Below are 24,272 nucleotides of genomic sequence, written 5' to 3'. Positions count from 1 at the left end.
AGATAAGATTATTTTCTGAGCTCAGTGAGAGTGACTGGGCTAGGCAGCAGGCAGAACCCAGGTCGCAAGCCAGGCCGGTTTAGAGCTCTCATTGTCCTGCTGGGTCCGCTCTCTCCAGGCAATCCTCCCCAGCGGAGCGCCAGGACTCCTCGGCCCTGAGAAGCCAATCTTGCAGCTACAGGATCTATCCTTTGAGTGGAAGGACCAGAAATCCATGGAAAACTTAATCTTTGACAACTTTACGCAGCTTTTTAGAGAATTATCTCTAAAATATGGACTTGGAGGAGGGCGCAGCAGAAAGAGTGGGTCAGAGCAAATCCCGCAGCTGTGAGTGTCTTTCCGCAGCCTGGACACACTCGCCAGTCCGCTGGGTGTCCACTTCCTCAGCCCCCCGGGTCCCGGGCTAGCCCGCGGGGAGGGGATACCCGGCTGCAGCCCGGGACGGCGCCGGCCGCTCCAGCCACAGTTCAAAGCGCAGGGGGCGCGTCCGCCGCGCAGCCGGGAATGTCCGGCCGCTTAAAGCGCTCGCCGGCTCTTTTGTTCCCCAGACCGGGCCTCCGGGGAGAGGGGGCTGGGGGAGGGGACCGGGAGCTGAGAGGAGGGGGGCGGCGGGCTGGAGAGGAGGGCGGGGCGGCCGCGAGCGGTGCGAGTGTGCAGCGCGCACCCCGGGCGAGGCTGACAGATCGCCCGGGTGGGTGCAAGATGGCGCAAGCGGCGCTCCCCCTGCGCCCCCCACGCTCCTGAGCAGGCATGCGGCTCCAGTCCCCCACCGCCCGGGCTCGGCCCCGGCCGGAGCCCCAGCCCCGGCCCCGGCGCCGGCTCCGCGGGACGCTGTGAGCCGCGAGAGGCCCGGGAGCCGCGCGTCGCCGAGCCGAGCGGACCGAGAGCCCCATGGCTGTGCAGCGCGCCGCGTCTCCGCGCCGCCCGCCCGCCCCGCGCTGGCCCTGGCTCCTGCTGCCGCTGCTGTTGCTGCTGCTGCCCGCGCCGAGCGAGGGTGAGCGAAAGTGTCCGCCCCAGGCGGCTGCTGACGGAGCCAGGGGAAGGGCGAGCAGGGAGGGAGCGGGCGCGAGGGGCGGACCCGGGGAGAGCGGCGCGGACCCCGCGCGGGAGGACCCAGCGGATCGGGACGGGGAGAGGGCACCAAGGCCGGACTGTCGGGGGCCCTAGGGGCGTGCTGAGGACGGAGCCCCCCGGAAGAAGACTGAGGCAGGACCCGCAGCCCAGACTGAGGGGCAAGGAGTGCAGCGAAGCGGGAGCAAGCGGGGCGGGCTGGCGTGGAGACAGAGGGAAACGAGCCAGGGGAGACCGCACGGCTAAGCGCCGACCGAGGCGGACGAGCTGGGGTGCTCGGTGCCCGGCCGTGGATATAGCCCGAGGCAGCCGAGGCAGGGGACAGCAGTCTGGGGGGCGGACAGCGGGACCCTGCCGGCTGCACTGGGCGGAGATGGCACGTCCCGCATTTGGAGCTGGTACTGGGCTGAGGAGTGCGCGGGAGAGCCGGAGAAGAGGCGGAGGGAGATTCCTGGAGGGCGGCGCGTGGCTAGGAAGCGACCCGGGACAGAGCCCGTGAGCCAAGGAGAGGAGAAGCCACCAAGAGCGAGAGCGAGCGAGCCGCGGGGATGCTCACGTGCCCCTGCCCTTCCGCGAAGCGTGCACACGCGGAGACCCTACCCCTGGCTCTCGCGGTCCGCCAGCTCCGCTGCCTGGAGCTTGGTCACCACCACGCTCTTCCCTTTAGTGGCTGCAATGGTTCCGGGAGGGGAGTGCAAATCTAGTACCTTACCCCTCCCACATCAAGTTCCCCACAGACACTCATCTGGGCTATTCTGTCTCCACTCCTCTCCCAAGAAGTAGACGATCGCGTCCGCATCAAGGAAAAACTTTATCCCCCGACAGCTATGCCGGGGTTGGATTGGGGGCTAAGACGGGTGAACTCATGACATGGGGAAGATGCGCAGGGGTTTGAATAAGTGCGATCCTAAAAAGTCTTAAAACATTACATCTCCCTGGGCTCGGGGCGCGGGGCGGGGGCAGGGGGCGCGGGGCGGGGAATGCCTATAACCCCAACGCCCCTCCTTTCTCCCCACCCACTTCCCCATCTCCCCCAGCCAGGGAGGGCCCTAGTCTGCTGGGGAGGGGCCAGCTCCAGGATCGCTAGTTATCTGGAAATGTGAGGAGGGGTCTGTGACTGCCCTTTCAGACCATGTGGGTTCATTCCTCCTGGAGTGGAGTTGTAACTGGTCTGGTACGTTGCTTGCTGGAGAAGTTGGTGACTTGGCATCATGCCTGGGACTGGAGTGCTTGTCCCTCCAGCCTGGGCTTCTGATTCCCTGATCGGCCTTAGCCCCATCTATTCTTTGGCCTCCTCCTTTTTCTGCTCATTTCTCTTCTCCTGCAGGAGCAGAGAGGTTGGCTGGAAGTAAAGGTTGTACGAGCACCCTCTTCCTTGGTTTTGGAAAACCATAGCTGGTGTTTGCTACCTTCATCTCTCCCTATGACAAAGGCAAAAGGACAGACTGCCAGAGGGGAGGGGCAATGGGGCCACAACCTAGTCTGTACCCTGGGTACTGGGACTACACACCCTGCTCCCTGCCAGGCATTGGACCAGGCCTCTGTTGGGTTTTGGCCAGCAAAAAGCATGATTTGTTACTATGTCCCTCTGTATTTCTTTAGAACTTTAAATTTTTCATAGTGCCTTTGAGTCAGTCATCATGTCGTAGAACCCTATGACCCAAGCCCCATTGTTCTTCCTTGATCTAAACAGATGAGGAATGAGAAGCCAGAACATGTTGAACACTTTACCTAAGGTCACACCCTGAAGGTCTGTGAGGCTTCAGTGCTTACCCAGGGTGACCATTGAAGTAGCAGCAGCTGTATTGGAGTCAGTCTTGCTTTTGGGTCTTAGTTTTGCAGCTACTGACTGTGAGACCCTGGGCAAGTCACTTGACGTCTCTGGGCTTCAGTTTTCTTACCTGTGAAAGAGGAAATGGTACAAATAATATCCATCTCTGAGATGGTCTGATGATTAAGTAAAGTACTGCCTTGGATGATACTTTGTAATTATTGCATAAAGTACTATATATAATAGGAATTCCTATTAACATTACAGAAACATGGGAATGGGGTGCATAGACCCAAGGAACTTGGAACCGTGTGGGTAGAGTTCTTCCTGGATGCTCATTTCACACTAACATCCCTATTTCCTTCCATCTCCCCTTCCCCAATGCAGGTCTTGGCCACTCTGCCGAACTGGCATTTGCTGTGGAGCCAAGTGATGATGTTGCCGTCCCCGGGCAGCCTATAGTGCTGGACTGCAAAGTGGAGGGGACCCCTCCAGTGCGAATCACCTGGAGGAAGAATGGGGTAGAGCTGCCAGAGAGTACCCACTCCACCTTGCTGGCCAATGGGTCCTTGATGATCCATCACTTCAGGCTGGAGCGGGGAGGCAGCCCTTCAGATGAAGGTGACTATGAGTGTGTGGCCCAGAACCGCTTTGGGCTGGTGGTCAGCCGGAAGGCTCGCATTCAGGCTGCAAGTAAGTGGATATCCCTTGTTTTCCCTTGCTGAGGAAGCCAGCTGGTGATCCAGGGTCAGCCTAGGGCACGAGGGCAGGGGTGCGGTCCCATCTCATGCAGCCTTCTGGAGGACTAATTTCTCAGCACGGGTCGGTTTTGAGGTGCATGGCAGTGATTTGTGGTGGTGGAATTATATCACATGCTTGTTTAACTGACTGGAATGTGAATTGGCAAGATTGTAGCCAAACACCCACAGGGCAGTCAGGGAGAAAGCTTTACCCAGTTCTTGGGTCAGCATGTCTTAGTTTCCATATGTCTGTCATACTTTGAACATCCCAGTTCACTGAGTTTGATTCTTGTGTATAAAGATAAATCATTCCCATACTTTAAGGGTGATTAAAGACATTTTTGAACGGTAATTTTGGCTACATTCAATTTTAAATTATGTGCTTAAATTAATGTAAACCCTTGGGTAGGATAAGACCTCTATATACCAGTAATGAAATTCTGGAGCTTGTTAACAGTTTGCATTAAAAAAATATGGTAGGATAATTTCAGAATTATCTCAGTGATGACATCACTCCTACTCACCTTCGTGCTAATGTGTGTTTTTGAAGGGGAGAGAAAAGGCGAGGCAAGATGTTTCAGCTCTGGAATTGTGCTTTGCTTGTGCTGCTTGATCGTCAGTTGTGGTGATGAAATGATGACTGTGGTTTAACTGCCCTGTCCTGCAAAAATTATGTTATTGTTGAATCTGTGCACACTGGGAATATGTTGCATAAATCAAAATTCTCCATGTATCCCAGGGAGGTGGCAAGCTGTGGGCAGTGAGGTCATGGTTGAAAAAGGACAGAAGTTTTGGCAAGTAGAAAATGTTCTCCATCTCATATCTCTGGACCTCTGGAAGGGGGTGTTCCTTTAAAGAGGCTGCTTTGACTATTGGTAACAATTCTAGTTAACATTTTTTTCTTTTTTCTTTTTTTTTTTTTGAGACGGAGTCTTGTTCTATCACCCAGGCCAGAGTGCAGTGGTATGATCTTGACTCACTGCAACCTGTCTCCCAGGTTTAAGCGATTAGTGTGCCTCAGCTTCCCCAGTAACTGGGATTACAGGTGTGCACCATTACGCCTGGCTAATTTTTGAGTTTTTTGGTAAAGATGGGATTTTGCCATGTTGACTGGGCTGGTCTCGAACTCTTGGCCTCAAGTGATCCTCCCGCCTCAGCCTCCCAAAGTGCTAGGATTACAGGCGTGAGCTCCTGCACCCAGGTCCAGCTAACACTTTTTAAGCACTTGCTGCATGCTGGGCAACCTGCCCAAGTGCTTTACATGAATTACTTCATTTTGTCGTAACAACAGCCCTGGAAGAATGGAAGATAGGTCATTATCATCCCCCTTTTACAGAAGAGAAAACTGAGCCTTAGGGGGACTCAATGGCATTCTGGTAGCAGAAGAGCCAGGACTGTCATCTGGGCAGCCTGAACCCACACCCTCCCACTTAGCTCCTGTGGCACGCCGCCTCTTTCCTGTCTGATCGCTGACAAGTTTCTTCCTGGCTCTGAGGGCATTTGCACAGTTGCTCTGAACGGCTGGTGAGTGATGAATCAGTTTGAGGCAGGAGCCCTCTCGCTGGGTTTAAGATACCCCTTTGTTCTGAGGAAGGCTGATCCAGGCCCCCATATGGAGCTCGCTGGGAGGCAGCCCTGGACTTTGAGACCAAATCACTTCTGGCTCAGCCACCCTCATCTCGTGGCCCTCCCGGCAGTGCAGGGGAAGGCTGGTGAGCCTCTGAGCAGATGGCTGGGTGTGAGGAAGGGAAGCGTGGACAGAGGGTGGGGACCCCAGTAAGATTTGCAGACCGGAGAGATGAGACTCCTCAGGGAGATGCTCCCCATACCTTCCCTGGTCTGTGTCAATGCTGAGATATAGATGGCCCCTGCTGAGGCCTTTGTATCACCAGCCTAGAATCCCGGGAGATAAATCCCCAGGGGCTTATATATATAGCTAATTGTAAATGTGCTTTTTTATAAATGGTAATACCTTCAAGATGTTTGGTTTCTTTAAACTCCTAACAATATAGTACAAGAAATTAAGCTGTGGGTGGGGTCAGCCTGGTTAATCCTTTGGGCTCCTGGAGACAGCTAGGGGGTTTGCCTCTAAGCTCCGGCAGTCTGATATGGCCCCTCTCTCCCCTGCAAGGCTGTGGTCCCATGGGAGAATGCTCAGATGCCAAGCAACGGTGCGGCTGGGTCCCCTTTTCTCACTTCACAGGCTGATGTCCCTAGAAACCTCCAAAGCTGATTAGCTGCCTGGGTTTCCTCCTTCGTAATAACTCCCTGCCTGTGTGCCTGCCGGCACTGCAGATGTTGTGTGACACAGGAGGGTGCCTTTCTGAAAAGGTGTGAGGAGGCCTCTGGAGGCCCCTGCTCCTCCTGCCTGCTCCACAGGGGCCCGTGGGGAGGGGGCATGCTAAGCACCCCTTGCAGACTCACAGTTCACCCAGCAGACTAACCCAGGGAGGTAGATGGGTGTTCAGGTCTATGTGGGTGGGTCTGCTGGGCATCTGAGCTCTGGGCCAGAGGCCGATGTTTGGAAATGCACGCCCTTCCATCCCAGGGGGTTCAGATGCTGTCCTCAAAAGACAGCCTGGCCAGAGTGGCTACACCACAGGCTGATTCCTTTGGGGCTTCAGTTTCAAGTGTTTCCCCTTTAGAATGGAACAGCTCAAGATCCTAAGAGTGTTCATGCTTGGGAGCCCTAGACTCTGCCTTGCAGCTCCATGTACTTGTAGTTTGGGGGCTGAAAATTGAGACTTGTTAAGGATGAGACCCTGGACAAGTTAATGCTCCCTCATCCCAGTTTCCTTGCCTGTGAAACGTGCATGTGATCCTGCCTGGTAGGGCGGCTGTGAGGACCAGCACACCCCACACTTTGCCTGGCACGCAGGAGGCACTCAGTAACGGGAGCGGGCACTGCACTCCTCATTTAAAGGCAGTTTCACTGACATGGTCTTTAAATGTAATCTTGGCTGCCCATGGAGGTTAATCTCCAGCAAAAGCAAACTGCCTGACTCTGCTCCCGGCCCCTGCTTTCTCCCTCGCTGGGATTCATTTAGGGAGTTCTCCAGGGAAATCTATCAGGGAGTGGAATTATTGGAGCCAGAGTGCATCTTGTTTTGTTTTAACCCCTTCCTGGGAGGACTGAGGGTTCTCCCAAGCCTCAGGGTGTGGGCTGAAGCTGGCCTGGCCAGTGAGACCCTCTGCGATCCCTCTAAAGGGCTGACCCTGGGGAATGTGTTCATTGACTCATACCTGAGGCCTGTGTGCCTGAATGACTCCAAAAAGGGAGGGACTAGCTACAAGGAGGAGGATGGGGGACCCACCCCGAGTCCCTGCCACCCTCAATCCCTGTCCCTCTTTCCTAGCCTTAATTCTTGATCTCAGGCCTCTTGGGGAACCGGGGTATTCAGCTCTGTGATATAGTGCAGGACTTCCTAAACTTTACTGAGCCCGTGAATCGCCTGGGAATCTTGATAACATTCAGATTTTGAATTCATAATCTAGGCCAAGGACTGACAAGAGCCCAGGTATTGCCAATACACCTAGTCCACAGGCCGTATTCTGAGTAGCAAAGGATTAGCAGAGACCACTCCCACGTCATAACCTCCACTGTGGGGGTCTTCAGGCAGCATAGTGAAGCCTCTGGAACAAGGGCTTCAGGGCCAGACTTCCATGGGTCTGAACCCCAGCTCTGCCACTCAATGGCCAGTGCCCTTGGCAGGAGTTACTTAGCCCTCTTGAGACTCTGTACCTTCATCTGAAAACAATGTGCACCATTCCATCCGTCTGTCAGGGCTATTGGAGGAGTAAATGAGGTGATGGGTCTAAAGTACCTGGCACAGGGCTTGGCATCTAGGAAATGCTAAGTATTACTGTTGGTGCTCAGTATTGCCCACTAATTTAGGATGAGGTCCCAGGTGTCTCAATCCTGGCTGGGTTCTCCAAGAGCCAGGACTACCCTCACTCCCAGCCTGGGGCCATCTTGCTTGGGGAGGCCCAACAGTGGTTTAAGTGTGGGTTGCGGTGGCAAACAGACCTGGGCTTGGTGGGCTTGGGCCTTGGCCCCACCACCTGCTAGCTGTGAGATCTTGGGCAAGTCACTTCACCTCTCTGAGCCTTGGCTTCCTCATCTTTAAAATGGGGGAATGTGATGGCTCATGCCTGTAAATCCCAGCACTTTGAGAGGCTGAGGCAGGAAGATCACTTGAAGTCGAGTTTGAGACCAACGTGGGCAACAGAGCAAGACCGTGTCTCTACTAAATAAATAAATATATAACATGGGGGGAAATAATACAAAATAATAAAAAATACCAAGGAGAAATATTGTGAAGATTATCTATGATAATGTGCAGGAAGAGCTTAGCACAGGGCACAAAGGCAGCATTCCCTATTATTAAGGTACTAATTTTATATATACATACATATATAGATATATTTTGAGACTGAGTCTCGCTCTGTCACCCAATGCAGGGTGCAATCTCAGCTCACTGCAACCTCTGCCTCCCGGGTTCAAGCGATTCTCCTTCAACCTCCTGACTAGCTGGGATTACAGGTGCTTGGCACCATGCCTGGCTAATTTTTGTATTTTTAGTAGAGACAGGGTTTCATCATGTTGGCCAGGCTGGTCTCGAACTCCTGACCTCAAGTGATCTGCGCACCTCCTCCCACAGTGCTGGGATTACAGGTGTGAGCCACTGTGTCCAGCCAGGTCCAGCCAGGTACTAATAATGTTAACTATTATTTTGAGGAGCTAACAGAGGTGAAAACATGTTAAGTTCTGAGCTCCTTTAGTTGTGATATGATTCCCAAAAAGGTCCCTGGTGACCCCAGACTCCTAGAAAGAGGTAGTGGGACATGGGGAGAGGAGACAGTCCAATTCTAGTCCCCTGCTCTCTCTGCCTCAATAAGTCATCAGTTCCTACTTCTGAAGTTTGAATCATTCTAGCTTGTCATAGGGAGGGAAGTTTCACCAGTATTCTAGAGTCCCTTTTCAGCAACAAGGCCCACGGTGTGTGGTTCTGGGGGCAGGGTCTGGGGGGAGGTCTGTGGAACCAGGTTGGAGTGGGGGGTTAGGAGAACTGTGGGCAGGAGCTGCTGGGGAGTACAGCCTGGTATTTAGGATGCCCTGTGTAGGGAGGTGGGTCCTGGAGGGTGGTAGTTCCTGGCGCAGTGGCTGGTAACCCTGGAGGCCTCTATCACCTGGAGGTTAGTTGCTCAGGCCTGGTGTGTGGAATGCAAGTTCTTTTCTCCTTCTTGAAAGGCCGCTCAACTGAGGGAGGCCTGAGGAAGTCTCCCCTGCAGCTCCTCAAACACACACATCTGTCTATCCATTAGGGCAGGAAGCTGCTGTCCCCAGCGATGAGTGAGTGCCCGTACCTAGGCCTGCCCTCATGCCAGGGCTTCACCTGTACCCAGCCACAGCTCAGAGGTAGGTGCAAATGGATGGGGTTCAGACACTTTAACCTGCCAGTCAGCACTGCACAAACCGACCCTTTCTGACACCGCTGAGAAGGTGTGTGGTAGAAAAGCCGTTGTCTGAACACCAGGGGTCCTGTGTGGCTGTGGACAAGTTGCCCACCCTCTCTGGGCCTTGCTTTTCTCATTATAAGGTTGGGGAGTTGGACTCAGGCTCACCTCTGCTCTGGGGTACGAAGGCTTCCTTTCATCCATCCATCCTCAGGATGCGCCTGCCTCCCCTGGGCCTCGTCCAAGTCTATTTCTGCCTGGTTCTTCCCATACCTGATCCCTCCCCAAAGACCATCCTGCTTACAGTCATATCTTCCTCCCCTTCCTAAGGAAGGGAGCATTTGTGGTCTGTGGCATTCAGGCTAAACCCTCTCGGCGATGGCTGCTTGCATTGTTAAGTAACTGTTTTGTGGCTGGATATTCCATCTGTCTCCTCAACTAGATTTTAAGCTCCTAAAGGGCTTCTTTCTTTTGTATTTCTCATGTCCCCTGCCTGTGGAGCCTGGTAAAAACTAAATGAACATGTGGCCTTCTGGGACAAAGCTGTCTCTCTGTCTCTCTTCTGTTTCTCTCTCTGCTTCTCTTTTGCTCCCCACCCCACCCCCCTTGTAATTGATAGCACAGCTCAAAGGAACAGAAGCTTGTGAACAGGGAGGATGGGCAGGGGAATATAATGCACGCGGGGCAGGATCCTGGGGTGCTGCTGCCGCGTGTTTATCTCTAGAGGAACTGAGATTCTCTCTTCCTCACCAGATGGGGTGTGAATCAGAGACTAAATTGCTTGGTACCCCCTCCATGCTGGGGTCTTGGGTCTCCTGCCTTGGGCTTTACTCTCTAGCTAGACAAGGCCTATGTCCCCAGGCTCATTGGCCCCCAGCTGTAGGGGGAGGGCCCCCTTACTCTGTGTGCAGGGCCTCCCCTCACCCCCCCACCCGCAGGACTTGAGTGTGGAAGTCGAATGCTTCTGGTTCCCACACCTTGGCTCCACTGTCACAGGCAGCCAGCTGGCCCCTTCAACACAATGTGCAAATCTTCTCTGTTCCTGTTCCTGGCATTGTCAGCGGCCAGGCGCCTTGGCTGGGAATGCGGGCCGGTGAATAGGAGAGGCATTTGCAGCCTGCAAATGAAACAGGCCCCCAGCCCCCCTTAACCCTCTGCCCCCTCCCCACCCCCAGGGAGAAAGGACTTTTTCACTCCTGGCCTTCTTGTATTGCCTTTCCCTCTCCCCTCTTCTCTCCAGAGTGCCTGCAGGCTGGTTTTGTGTGTGTGTGTGTGTGTGTGTGTGTGTGTGTGTGTGTGTGTGTGTGTGTGTGAGAGAGAGAGAGTTTTCCACAGTAGCTTGAAGGCTGTTCTCCATAGCCTTCAATAAACGTAGAATGCAACAGAAGAGCACCCAGGATGAAAAACCAAACAGCTCACTGCTGTCTTTGTTTAAACTGGACTGAGTGATTCCACCAAAAATGTCTGCCTGTGTAACTAACCTATGACACCTTTATTTTCTCTGGCCATAGCCTGGTTGCAAACAAGGAATGTAGAGACCAGTAGTGAGTGAGTGAGTGTGTGTGTGTGTGTGTGTGTGTGTGTTGCCAGGTGGGTCTGAGCATACAGGTGTGTGCCTGAAGGATGTCATTGGGCCTAGGGTTGGGGGCCGTCTTTCCTCAAAGGGCTCTCCTGTGGAATCCCTCTTCCTTTGAGCAGTAGTCAGGCTAGAAAGCTGGAGTGGACAGACCCCGCCTGGGGCAAGAGGAGGCAATAGATAATTTTATTAGGTCTTCTAAGGGACTGACTCTTACCCAGCCAGCTGAAGTGAGAGAGGAGTGGGGCAAGCCCAGGGGCACTGGGTGGAGGTGGCGGGGGGCTTACATTTGGGGTGTTTGGGTGTGGCCATAGCACCTCCAGGAGTCTGGGCCATGGTTTTCCTTTTTCTTTTCGAGACAAAGTCTCACTCTGTCTCCCAGGCTGTAGTGCAGTGGGGTGACCCTGGCTCACTGCAACCTCCGCCTCCTGGGTTCAAGTGATTTTCCTGCCTCAGCCTCTCTAATAACTGAGATTACAGGCATGTACCACCACACCTGGCTAATTTTCTTGTAGTTTTAGTAGAGATGGGGTTTCACCATGTTGGCCAGGCGGGTCTTGAACTTCTGTCCTCAAGCGATCCACTCACCTGGGCCACCCAAAGTGCGAGGATTACAGGCGTGAGCCACCGGGCCTGGCCTGGGCCATAGTTTTCTTATTCACTGGGTGGCTGCCCAAAATCTAGCTGCACTCTGGCAAGCCTGCTGGCCTGTGCTGCACCATCCCCCCAAAAGAACCTCTCCCTGATTTCTGAGCTTGCTCTCCCTGCCCCCAACTTTGTTCACCCTGTTTTAAGAAATGCCTCTGTGGCTGCCCTCAGATGTAAGGAGAGGAGAAGAGAGGGCTTTCTGAGGAGGGGCTCCCTGAGGAGGGACTCACAATAGATGTTGGGACCCAGTGAAGGTGGGAAGCTGGGGGCTGAGCAGAGAGGCCTAAAGAGTGGCAAGCTGGGAGAGCTGCTGGCAGACCCCACACTGCAGGGAGATGCTGGGCGGGTTGGCTTAATGCAGGCAAGCCTGTGGGGGACCAGGACTGGCTCACCTGACACAGGCGGGAAGGAAATGTGACACAGAGGGCTGGTGTCCCAGGGGCTCCACCCACCCTTCTCCCTCTCTTCTCTGGGTCTTGATGTCCATGCTCCTTGGTCTTTGACGCTCCTTACCCCCTGCTGCCACCTCTGCCTTCCTGTGAGGCCACATTTCGTATATTGGTCTTTCATATCCCTCAGTCCTAGTTTCTCCTGCCTTGTCCTCCCAACCTTCTTCCTTTCTCCAGCTCCTCCTCCCTCCTTCTCTTTCTTTATTGTTCTATCCTTCTTCCTGCCTCTTTCTTTTTCTTTTTCTTTAGAGATAGGATCTCACTCTGCTGCCCAGGCTGGAATGCAGTGGAGTGATCTTGGCCTTGAACTCCTGGGCTCAAGAGACCCTCCCACCTCAGCCTCCTGAGTAGCTGGGACTACAGGCATGTATCACCTCATCCAGCTAGTTTTTTAATTTTCTTTTCTTTTTTTTTTTTTTTTTTGAGACAATGTCTCACTCTTTCACCCAGGCTGGAGTGCAGTGGCGCAATCTCAGCTCACTGCAACCTCCACCTCCCAGGTTTAAATGAGTCTCCTGCCACAGCCCCCTGAGTAGCTGGGACTACAGGCCCGTGCCACCACGCTCAGCTAATTTTTGTATTTTTAGTAGAGATGGGGTTTCACCATGTTGGTTAGGCTGGTCTCGAACCCCAGACTTCAAGTGGTCCACCCGCCTCGGCCTCCCAAAGTGCTGGGATTACAGGCATGAGCCACCGCGCCTGGCCAAGTTTTTAAAATTTTTTGTAGAGATGGGGTCTCACTATGCTGCCAAGGCTGGTCCAAATTCCTGGCCTCAAGCCATCCTCCCACCTTGACCTCCCAAAGTGTTGGGATTACAGATGTGAACCACTGTGCCCGGCCTGCCTCTTTCTTCAGTTGTGAGAGTTCCGGTGTTTACCATCTTCTACTGTGTTTAAAGTGGGATTTCTGTTTCAGAAGCAGAAGTAGGTGAGCTCAGGCCTCTGCAGAGACTAAGGAGAGAGACTGGGAAGATGAGGTTCAAAGAGGACGACAAAGGATGGGGTCCCCAGCAAGTCAGGGGCTCTCTGGGGGCAGATCTTTCTTGAGAGGAATCTGAGAACCCTGGCCCAGGTTGCGGCCTGTCTCTGAGCCTGGCCACTGACACTGACACTGACCACAGTGGGTGGTGGGGACAGCCCTGGGCTGCTCTCTGGAATGCTGGTGTTAGGTTGCAGTGCAGATGCAGGCAGTGATAATGGGCAGGAACTGGACTTTCTGGTCTGGCTGCTGCCCCCAAGGCCATTGGAATGTGAGGGTGGGGGTACTATCAAGAGGCCACAGGGACTTGGGGTGGGCAGATGGAGACCAGACCACCTAAATGGAGAGGAGGGGACAGACCACCAGGAGAGGGACCCAAGTTCTATCCCTTTCATTGAGTCGCAGGCTGCAGCAATAGAATCCTAAAATTCCCAGCCCCCTTATGTCCTTAGGGGTCTTCCCGGTCTCCTGGTAGGATGAGAGCTCCGGGAAAAACCTTGGTGCTCATCTAGTCCAACTTTCTCACTTTATAGACTTGAAAACTGAAGCCCCAGGGGAGTGACCTGCCCAAGGACACGGCTGGTCTTCCAGCCTGGGCAGGTAAGGGAGTCTCTGGTTTATCAGGCTTCTGAACCCTGGCCTTCCCCAGTGCCTCACTCTTCACTGCCCTCTGGTTTAGAAAGGGGGAGTCTTATATGGTCCTCCCCTAGGACACACTGGCGTGCATGTTTCTGTTTTTCTTTTTCTTTTCTTTTTTGAGACAGGGTCTCACTCTGTCACCCAGGCTGGAGTTCAGAGGTGCGATCTTGGCTCAGTGCAGCCTCAACTTCCTGGGCTCAAGCAGTCTTCCCATCTCAGCCTCCCAAAAAGCTGGGACTACAGGCACACAATACCACGCCCGGCTAATTTTTGTATTTTTGGTAGAGATTAGGTTCCACCACGTTTTTCAGGCTGGCCTCAAACTCCTCAAGCAATCCTCCCACCTCAGCCTCCCAAAGTGTTGGGATTACAAGTGTGAGCCACTGTACTTGGCCGCTCTGTTTTCCTTTCGTCCTGCCCTGGTTTGTGGATGTGGGCTTGTTAAGCCTTGGATGTGGGCTCCTGACTTCCATGGCAGATTGCAGAGGGTCTCTGAGTTTCCAAAGCACCCTGGAGGCCGAGCTGAGCAGGTGTGAGGGCTACCTATGTGCTGGTTCTTGTAGAGAACTAGTTAGTAACAGTAAATGTAGTCAGAGTGATATGGGGCTGCATTGTTCTAGGCCCTTTCTGTGCTTATTTAATTCCCACAAATCCATTAATAGGAATTACTAGGCTTGTTTTACAGATGAGTAAACGAAATCCCAGAATGATTAATTAACTTGGCCGAAGGTACACAGTAAGTGGGGAAGCTGGGATTTCAACCCAGTTCTGCCTGACCCAAAAAGTTCACTGGCCTGAATGTCTCTAGCAGGGGCTCAACCCCCTGGAGAACCTATCAGTATTTATGCCTCAGAAATAAAAGCAGATACCTGGGGGCATGTAATGTGAGAGTAGGGGAGTGTAGAGAACAGAGGACAGCTTAGAACCCTGGCCAAGGCGGGAGCCACTTCTGGGTGGGCCAGGCAGGGTTACATACTCCATGGCCCAGCTGCTGCTGGGACATCCCAGTTACAGAAGGCTCTGTGTAGAGAAGTCTTGCTCTACCTGTGAGGCGGGCAAAAGCCGGCTGGGAATGGGTTCCTGAGTGAAGAGGAAGCTGGGAGGTGGCTGGGGCTGCTGGAGGTAGAGGTGGGAGTTGCTTCTTCCTGCGGAGGAAAGACAAATTCCCCCTCCTCTTCACTCCCTTTCCCTTTCTTGTTTCCGCATAATGATGCTGATTGCTCCACATCTGTCATAATTACTCTTTGTTTGAAAATTCAGAACAAATCACAGGAGAGGAACGGGAATGGCTTGAGAAGGCTCCTTCTCCCCAGGGGTCCTGGCAGGAGGCGGGGGTGGGGAGGGTGGGCGGCAGGGAAAAGCCATAATCATCCTGGAGGAGCTGCGACAGCTGATTGTCCTTGTCCTGTCCCCTTGCCTGGGCAATAGCCACAGCCCCCAGGGAAGGTGGCCTAGCCTACGGCCTCATGGAATTATATGCCCACGGGGCAGACCCTGGGGCCGGGCAACCACTGGGTCTCTGGAGTGAGAGCCAAGAATGGGGGACCACTGCTTCCAGGGAGCACCAAACCACACCCTCTTGGGGGTCCAGCAGGCGGCCCTGGATGCTCAGTGCTGCACACTCGCTCCCCAGCCTGACTTCTGGTGAGGGTTCTGGTTCCCATCCCTAGCCTGAAGGCCCTTGGTTTTGGGGGCTCATCATTCCCGGAGTATGAGCCCACGTTGGTGACCCTGTCTGCCATGAGCATCCTTTTATGTTTCCCTCCCAACCTAACCCCTTTCCACCTGTGGGCTTTTGTGGGGAGAAATCAAAGACAACCTAGAATTTACCCCCAAACCAGCTGGGGGTGGTGGGTCACACCTGTAATCCCAGCACTTTGGGAGGCCGTGGCCGGCAGATCACCTGAGGTCAGGAGTTCAGACCAGCCCAGCCAACATGGTGAAACCCCGTCTCTACTAAAAATACAAAAATTATCCGGGTGTGGTGGCTTGGCGAGCACCTGTAATCCTAGCTACTCGGGAGGCTGAGACAGGAGAATTGCTGGAACCCAGGAGATGGAGGTTGCAGTGAGCATTCTCCCCCTTTTACTAACCCCACTCTGAGATCGCGTCACTGCACTCCAGCCTGGGTGACAGAGTAAGACTCCGTCTAAAAAAAAAATTATCCCCAAACCTCACTGGTAATAAAACCCCACGTGTTCTCACCCTGCAGTACACCCCAACAGGACCGTGTTGGGGTCTGACACCTCATGTTGTTGGAGCCAGTGCAAGATGCAGACAGTCTTGCACTGATGACCGGCTCTGGGTTCAAGCTTCCTGCCTGAACACTGCTGAGCCTCAGTTTGTCTTTGTGGAAAGTGGGAGGGAGCACCGCCCTGTCATCAATCATTCTGAAGGGGAGAGGATGAGTAAGGCCCAGGCATTTCTGGAGTGTGGAGTCCTGCGCACCCCCCCATCCCACCCTCACCCCCTGCCAGTGGGGGCACCCTTTGTTCAGGTTTTGTGTCAGCAGGTCAGAGAAGCCAGGGGAGTCCTGGAGACAGGAGGTGCCTGGCTTGGAGGGGACACCTCCTCTGGCCCCACCATTATAGGCTGAAGGTCATGGGAGGAGCTTGGACTTGACTCCCACACCATGATGCTTACCTCTCACCCTCCCTGGCTCCCACTTCCAGCAGAAGCTGCTTTTAATATGTAAAATTTCAGCTCACCTTTGTGTGACTTTGGGCCCATCCGCTCACCTTACTGGGCCTCTAGTTTCCTCCTGGGTGGAAGGTGGTGTGCACAGGGAGACCAGATTAAAAGATTCCTAAAATCCCTTCCCAATTCTAAAGTTCTCGGACACTACCCCATTTTCATCCTGAACACGGCTCTCCACTTCCTCCTCTGCCTCCCTCCAGGCCCCCCAGCTCCCTTTGTGGAGCACGGAGTTTTGCCTCCTCTTTTTTTTTTAATGTCAGGATGAAAGTTTTGAGAATAGCGCTCTAGTCATTCTCCCCCTTTTACTAACCCCACTCTGTCGCCGCCCTCCTGGCTTCTGCCCGCGCACGTGTCCAAAGCAGCCCAGGCTGCGGAGTTTCGGGATGTGGTCGCAGATCCCGGGTCGCAGGGCGCCTGGCTCCGCCCTGGGCGGGGCGCGATGGGCAGAGTGCGGCGGCCGCGGAAGCAGCCCTGCAGCAGGCACCGAAAATCATGCCTCGTCCTCGCGGCAGGAGAAGCGACGCCCCTACCGCAGCACGGCGGTAGAATCCTGTGCAATTAGCGCCGCGCTGCACGGTTGCTCGGCTGTCAAGTCACCGAACAGGGTGCCCGAGTGTGTCTGTGGATGTGAATGAGTGTGCGTGTGTGCGGGCCTTTCAGTCACTGCTCTTAGAGGCTGCTGTGGTCAGCGTGGGAGGGGATATTTTCATCTGGAAACTCGGGAACTCACCCTTATCAACCGGGAGCCTGGAATGGGTCTGAGAGGGGGAACAATGGAGAGCTGGAGTTGGGGTACTTGGGGTGTAGGCCAGGGATTTCTTTTCCGTTTCTTCTATTTTCTTTCTTTTTTCTTTTTTCTATTCTTTTCTTTTCTTTTTTTTAGACAGGGTCTTGCTCTGGCATCCTGGCTGGAGTGCAGCCCCACGACCATGGCTTGCTGCAGCCTCAACCTCTGGGGCCCAAACAATACTCCCACCTCAGCCTCCCAAGTACCTGGAACTACAGGCCTGCACCACCACACCTAGCTAATTTATTTTTTTACTATTATTATTTTTAGTAGAGACTAGACCTTACTATGTTGCCCAGGATGGTCTTGAACTCCTGGGCTCAGGCAATGCTCCTGACTCGGCCAAAGTACTGGGATTACAGGCTTGAGCCACTGTGCCCGTAGCCCAGGGATTTCTGACAAGGAGCTAGAGCTAGACAAAAGTTTATGGGCAATTCTTGAAATGGGCCAGGTCGCCTGGGCACTGTGGCGCATGCCTGTAATCTCAGCACTTTGGGAGACTGAGGCAGGTGGATCACTTGAGTCAGGAGTTCAAGACCAGCCTGGCCAACATAGTGAAACCCCATTTCTACTAAAAATGCACAAAATTAGCCAGGCATAGGGGTATGTTCCTGTAATCCCAGCTGCTCTGGAGACTGAGACAGGAGAATCACTTGAGCCTTGGAGGCAGAGGTTGCAGTGAGCTGAGATTGCAACACTGTACTCCAGCCTCAGTGACACAGCAAGACTCTGTCTCAGAAAAAAAGAAAAAGAAAAGAAAGAAAGGGCCCAGATGCTCTTTCCAGCATGCTGATTGGTCAAATGGGATTTGGGCTCTAGCTTCAGAGCCAGAGCTGAATAGGACCTTAGAGAATTGAAACCCAGTATTTGGCTTGCAACAAACAACACTTCTCAGATCTTTTTCTGCCATCTTCAGATTTGGTTTCTTTTCCCCTCCCCCTACTTGGGTTATTTTTGTTTTGCCTCTTATATCCCAGCTTATATGGAGTGTCCTCCCCTTTCTGCAACAATTCCCTTCATCCTCATTTTTTGAGGTGTCTTAAAATTGTATTCCAATTCTCCCATACCTTAGAGAAGCCCTGTCTAATTTAGTCCCACTTGCAGATTGGATTAGAATATTCTTGACTCCATTATCTCAGATCACCCATAATGATATTACATAGAAAGATCCTCAGCCTTGAGGCTGTTTGATATTCGTGCCCTCCTCTGTTTCTGATTTTTGCTTCTCAAGTCAAACCATAACAAAATCAGGATCATTACAGGCAGGCTGGTATGATGTTGAGAGGATCAAGGCTTTCCTAAAATAAAGTGATATTGCTTTTATCACATCACTTTGAGAAGGATTCATTGGGCTGTATGTCCAGCTCTGCTTTTCGGGAGATGGAGGGAATCAGAAGACAGGGTTCATGCTGGAACAGCAAATATATATCTTACCCCTTCCGCTTGTCTGCAAACATTGCGGGGAAGGGCTAGCTCCTCTGCACCCTCAGGGCTTGGCCTGGAGTTGGTATCTAATGAAGGTGAGAGAATGGGGAGCTGTGGGTATGATGTGGGAGGATAGGAACACCTCCTACCTGCTGTGGTTCACTCATCCCCAGAACTCAGCAGCTGGGATTGGGGGAAGGCAGATGAAGCTGAATCAGATATTACTCCTGAAAGGCCTATAGGAGCATTTTACCTAAGCCCTTCTCAGCAGGCTTCTGAGTCCCTGCTGTCAGGAGCTGAGAGTGACCATGTCTGACTGCTCTTGGCTCAAAGATGAAAGGATCTCATCCATTTCTCTGCATCTAACTATACACTAAATCCCCTATTTCAGTGTTTTCTAGTATTAAAGGGCACCCGCATATCCCTGTTCTATTATCTTCCCTGAAACACCCTTCTTCCAAGGTCTGGCCATTGGCCGCTTGAGAGAGGATGGAGAAAAGGCTGTCACAGGTGCCACTACTAAGTACTGAGAGGGAAGGGCTTGGCCTGGTGAGTTCAGACCTCAGTGTGCCATCCCAGGAGAGGTGGCTACTGGTACTTAGTCATCTCAGGATGGGACACCCTCCCAGGAAAGCTGGAGAAACTTGTAGGATTCCAGACCACCGGCCTTACCCTCAGAAGAGCTCACAGGCTAGGCCCCACGCTAAGAAGCATGCCTCTTTCCTGCAGTGTCCTGTGCATCCCCCTCGGAAGGCCTGTCCCTGCATAGACATGCCTGCCTTCCTGTTATAACCATAATGACAATAAAGCATTCTGTGAACCCAAGTTGCTGTTGGAAATGGGGAGGTGGGGAGACACATACTCTCATTATTATGCTCATTATATTCCTATCAGAATACTCACCCATGGAGCATTATTTTTAAAGTTACTCCTGGTCTTGGGTTTGGGAAAGGAAGAGATCATTTAAAAGCACTTTCTCAGGCCGGGTGCAGTGGCTCACACCTGTAGTCCCAGCACTTGGGGTAGGTGCATCACTTGAAGTTAGGACTTTGAGACCAGCCTGACCAACATGGTGAAACCCTGTCTCTACTAAAAATACAAAAATTAGCCAGACATGGTGGTACACACCTGTAATACAAGCTACTTGGGAGGCTGAGGCACAAGAATTGTTTGAACAAGGGAGGCAGAGGTTGCAGTGAGCCAAGATCGCGCCACTGCACTCCCGCCTCAGCGACAGAGTGAGACTTCATCTAAAAAAAAAATAAACTAATTAATTAGATAAAATAAATCAAAGCACTTTTTCAGTTACTTAAAAGGTTGAGGTGGAAAGATCGGTTGAGCCCAGGGGTTTGAGGCTGCAGTGAACCAGTGCACTCCAGCCTGGGTGACAGAGAGAGACCATGTCTCAAAAATTAAAATAAAACATAAAGGCACTTTTTCAGTTAAAAGTATTGAGTCTCTAATTTAGGCCTGGAGGCTTCCCTTGCTTTTTGAATGTACCATTTCTCAAAATGTAATTTATCTGAGGATTGGCCATTCAGGCACCCTTGTTGAAATCTGGGCAATCCATTAAGGCATACATATAGAGATAAATAGTAAAAAATGTAGTTGTAGTTATGGTTTGAACGGCCATTTTAGTCTTGCAGAATGAAGCTAGTGGCCTGTATAGCATTAAAATGGTTTTGGGGCTCCGTGCAGTAGCTCATGTCTCTAATCCCAGCACTTTGGAAGGCGGAAGCAGACAGATCACTTGAGCCCAGGAGTTAGAGACCAACCTGGGCAACATGGCAAAACTCCATCTCTACCAAAAATGCCAAAAATTAGCCAGGCATGGTGGTGGGTACCTGTAGTCCCAGGTACCTGGGGGGCTGAGGTCAGGGGATCACTTTATCCTGGGAGGTCGAGGCTGCAGTGAGCTGAAATCACACCACTGTACTCCAGCCTGGGTGACAAAGTGAGACCCTATCTTGGGGGGGGGAAAAAAAAAGGTCTTGGATCTGCTACTAATTAGCTATTGTTTCCTTGGATCTTTCTTCTCTCTAGAAATGGGGGCTTTAAGCCTCTCCCTAGAATCCCGAAGGTGGAGGGGAAAAGGGAGGTCAAATTGGGGTTCCAGGCCTCCCACATCTACCCCATCCATGGCAGCTCAGCTTTTTATCTTTTTGTTTTATTTTGTTTTGGAGTTCTCTAAACTGACAAACTAGGCAGATAGGCCTAACGGGGATTAGTTCAGCAGCTGCAGGTGCTATAATACCAAGAGGGCTTTAAGGGCCTAGAGCCTTAGGTAGAAGAAATGTAACTCTAAGATGAACATTTGGGAGAGTTATAAAGAAAAACATTTTTATCACATCTGTGGTTCTGACCAAGGTTAGATTAAGCCTTAATTCAGGAAAACAATGAGTTATACTTAAATTTTGGAAAGCTTTTCATGTATCACTGTCACCACTAGTGCTTGGTAGTGTTAAATATAGTTAGTTGGTCAGAGCAAGGAACAATTTGGCTGTTGCTTGTTTGTTCCCTCAATAAGTGTTGTCCATTCTTCATTTTATTCTCAAATAAATGGATGGATAGATGGATGCTTCTGTGCAAGGGTTTGGCTATGGGCAGTCTATAAAATGCTTATAATCGAATTATGGTGACATGGACATTAGAAAATGCTGCAGCCTCAGAAAGGGCTCTGTGATATGTGTCAAATAAGGGGTGCTAACCAAGGGCTATTGGTTTAGCCCGATAGCCTTCTGTTGATCTGGGCAACACTAATTATTTAACAGATAAAGAATTTATTAATCATTTAATAAATCTGATAGAACACTGGAACATAAGCATATCATTCCTCCTTTAGGTGGAATTAGTCAAAGAGCCCATCAGAAGAGATTAGGAAGTCCATACTTCCAGAAAAAGAATATGCAGAATTGAGGGGTATTAAAGCAGGTCCAGGCAAGGAATGGTGGCTCACAACTGTAATCCCAGCACTTTGGGAGGCTGAGGTGGGCGGATTGCCTAAGGTCAGGAGTTCGAGACCAGCCTGGCGCATCTCTACTAAAAACACAAAAAAATTAGCCAGGCATAGTGGTGCGTGCCTGTAATCCCAGCTACTTAGGAGGCAGAGGCAAGGGAATCGCTTGAATCCAGGAGGCAGAAGTTGCAGTGAGCCGAGATCAGGCACTGCACTCCAGCCTGGATGACAGAGCAAAACTCTGTCTCGAAAAACAAAAGCAAACAAACAAAAAAAAAAACACGTCCATTCTCAAATCTCAAATCAGCAAATCTCCAAGAGTATCCATCCTGTACCTACCTGCCTCTGTGCCACGTACTCTGTGAGGGATAGCACAGAAAGATAAGACACTTCCTGATCTTGAAGGATGTAATCTCCCCACCCACTCCCCACCCCCCAACCCCCGCCTTTAAAAAAACCCCACTTTGTTTGGTGGTGATGGTGAAAAAGCAAACTGATGTAGCACAAAGAATCTCTTGAATGCATAAATAGTGTGACCATCGTCTTCTCCATCTGCACCGTGGTTTCCTTTAGTTCTGATTGATTTCTAAGTTGAGCCACCTCATATCCTCACCTGTGAAAAAAGAAATACCTCAGACTCACCAGACTGCTCATGGTGCCTTGGCTTCCAGGGGCATGTGGTTGGAATTCTGCTCTGACCCTCAACTCCACCACTCTCCTCGGGACCCACCTCAGTCAAAACAGTGGTCTCCGTGCTTGGGACATGAAATCCAAATTCTGAGGCCTTGCTTTGCAGACCTCCCCTTTCTGACCATTTCCCTCTTCTCGACTCCTCTAGTCCCTTCATCAGTTCAGGCTCCCCACAGTGCCCCATCTTCCCGCTTCTTTTCCCAGTCTTTCTCTCCTGCCTTCTCTACCCGCATCTCTCCCAGCCATTGCCTAAACCTCTGCAGTCCTTTCAGGTTGGTGGTACACAGCTGGGCACTAAGGTATGTAAATTCCCCACTCTTTCCCCAAGTGTTTGGTGTGTCTAGGCGAAATGGGATTAGGTCTTTGAATGCAGGGCCGTGCCTGTTTTTCCTGAATTAAGGACAACCGGGCGCCCAGTTAGGGCGCCCCTGAGAATCTGCAGGTGGAGAAGGCTCGGTGAGGGGCCAGGAGGGAGGGACGAGGGCGAGTCCGGGGGCCGCGCGTGTCCGCCCAGCTTCCACGGAAGGTGAAGGGCCTCTTTCCTCGGCGAGACAGGCACCGCTTCCTCAGTTTCCCTCCGCCGCCGCCGAGTGCGCCGGGGCCGGGCCCAGCTGGGGAATCCGAGGCTCTGGGGGAGGGGGTGGCGGGAAATGGTGCCTCGCTCGCCCCAGCGACATCAAACCCTCGTTTGGCGTGCGAGGACAATGGCTGTCTTATTTTCTCCATTCGCCGCGCACAATGCCGGATTCTCTCATTCACCCGCGGTGGTGCGAGCGAGGTAATTAGCCAGCGCCATTCAGTGCGGACACTATTGCTATGCGGGGGGGGCGGGACGCCCGCGTCGGCGGGGATTAGCCGCGGGCCGGGGCGCAGCTGCGGCCACTTCAAAGGCAGCGCGCGGCCCGGTCGGCTGTGGGAACCGGCCCCCGCCTCGGGCCCGGCCGCCGGGAAGGGGCCCGCCGCGTCCTCCCGGCTCGCGCCCTCGCCCGCAGCCCCTGCCGCGCCCTGGGCCGGGGAGCCTGGGGCCGCTCGGGCCGGGGCTCTGGCGGCTGTTGTCGCTCCCCATCACGCTCCCACTTTCATCAGGACCTCCAGTGCTTTTCTCCTTTGAGGCCCGGAGTCAAAGGGCAGAGCGGGGAAGGAGGGAGAAGAGCGGGGGGGATGGGAGCCTGACACAAAGCGCTGACCTCCGAGGAGTGGAGCAGATGGTCCCACTTACTCCTGCCGCCCAGCCAGCACGGCTCTCGGGGCCCCAGGCTCGGGCCTGACCCCGCCCGCTAGCTGAATGCCTGCACTGGGGCCCCGCGGGGGCCGGGCTCCCCAGGCTCCCCCACCCGCCCCACTCCGCTGCCCACTCTGCCCTCGCCTCCTGCCGTTGGAGTCAGGCTGCCCGGAGCTGGGAGCAAGGGTTAGGGGCTTGGGCTGAGATTCTGCCCTGGTCCAGATTCCCAAGAACCTGCCAGGCCAGGGTGTCCCAATCCTAGGGTCACTTCCAGAGCTTTAGTAGACACACCGATTCCTGAGCACTATACCACACCAATTAACCTCAAACTCCAGCAGCAGGGTCCAGAAATCTGCGATGGCTAGGCGACAGCCTAGGTTATTCCGATCTGCAGCCAAGTTTGAGAGCCAGGGGCCTAGCCTAATTCACCTTCTTCCTTTTCATTGAAGAAGCTGAAACTCAAGTAGAGGAATTATAATAACTTGTTGAAGAGAGCCATTGAATTGTGGCAGGCTGGGGACTTGCACGGAAGACAAGATGATGGGGAGTGATCCTCAAGACCATATGACCCCTTTAAGTCAGCATTCAGGGAACAGTTTATGAGGACTTAGTGTTTACCTAGTATTTGTTCTAGGCGCTGGAGGTAGAAAGATAAATATGTCTGTTTCCTGCCCTTAAGGGACTCATAGGTCTTCTGTGGGTAGATAGATAGACGCATGAACAGCTGACTCTAATACAGTCTGAAAAGGGGTAGGAGAGGTGCAAGCAACATGTTAGAGTTAGGAATGAATTCTGCTTCCTTTGGCGGATCTGGAAGATGGGGGCAGCGGTAGAGAAAGGGGCAACAGAGTTGCAGGCAGAGGGGGCAGTGGAAGCAAAGAATACAAGGGTGAATGTCTGCAAGGTGACATAGCATGAGAAGAGAATGTCCTTTTATGGAAATGTTACACGACAGGGGTCCTGGGGATTCAGACCCCAAGAGAGGGTTCTTCAATCTCTCTCAAGAAAAAAATCAGGGTGAGTCTGCAGTGCAAAGTGAAAGCATGTTTATTAAGAAAATAAAGAAATAAGACTAGGTACAGTGGCTCACGGCTGTAATCCCAGCACTTTGGGAGGGCGAGGTGGGCAGATCGCCTGAGGTCAGGAGTTTGAGACCAGCCTGGCC

The 24,272-nt window shown here is 52.7% G+C and overlaps 1 protein-coding gene across 6 annotated transcripts in view; it reads left to right on the top strand.

The window, feature by feature from the left end:
* Window positions 1–629: 629 nt before the first annotated feature.
* IGDCC3 (immunoglobulin superfamily DCC subclass member 3) overlaps window positions 630–24,272 on the top strand; it is a 51,099-nt gene continuing 27,456 nt past the window's right edge. For 2 of the 6 annotated variants that reach the window (XM_008016233.3, XM_008016232.3), the window contains exons 1-2: window positions 630–994; window positions 3,230–3,535. In XM_008016233.3, the coding sequence (XP_008014424.1) occupies window positions 892–994; window positions 3,230–3,535 (409 nt within the window). In that variant the 5' untranslated portion in view covers window positions 630–891. Of the gene's footprint in view, window positions 995–3,229; window positions 8,292–8,907; window positions 9,002–24,272 lie in introns of those variants that run through there. The other 4 variants (XM_008016234.3, XM_008016238.3, XM_073012235.1 and 1 more) reach the window with 4 other exon arrangements.

This window comes from Chlorocebus sabaeus, chromosome 26, assembly GCF_047675955.1.
Source record: "Chlorocebus sabaeus isolate Y175 chromosome 26, mChlSab1.0.hap1, whole genome shotgun sequence".
NCBI lineage: Eukaryota > Metazoa > Chordata > Mammalia > Primates > Cercopithecidae > Chlorocebus > Chlorocebus sabaeus.
The sequence above is the reverse complement of the archived record's forward strand: the minus strand, read 5'-3'. Positions and strand labels throughout refer to the sequence as shown.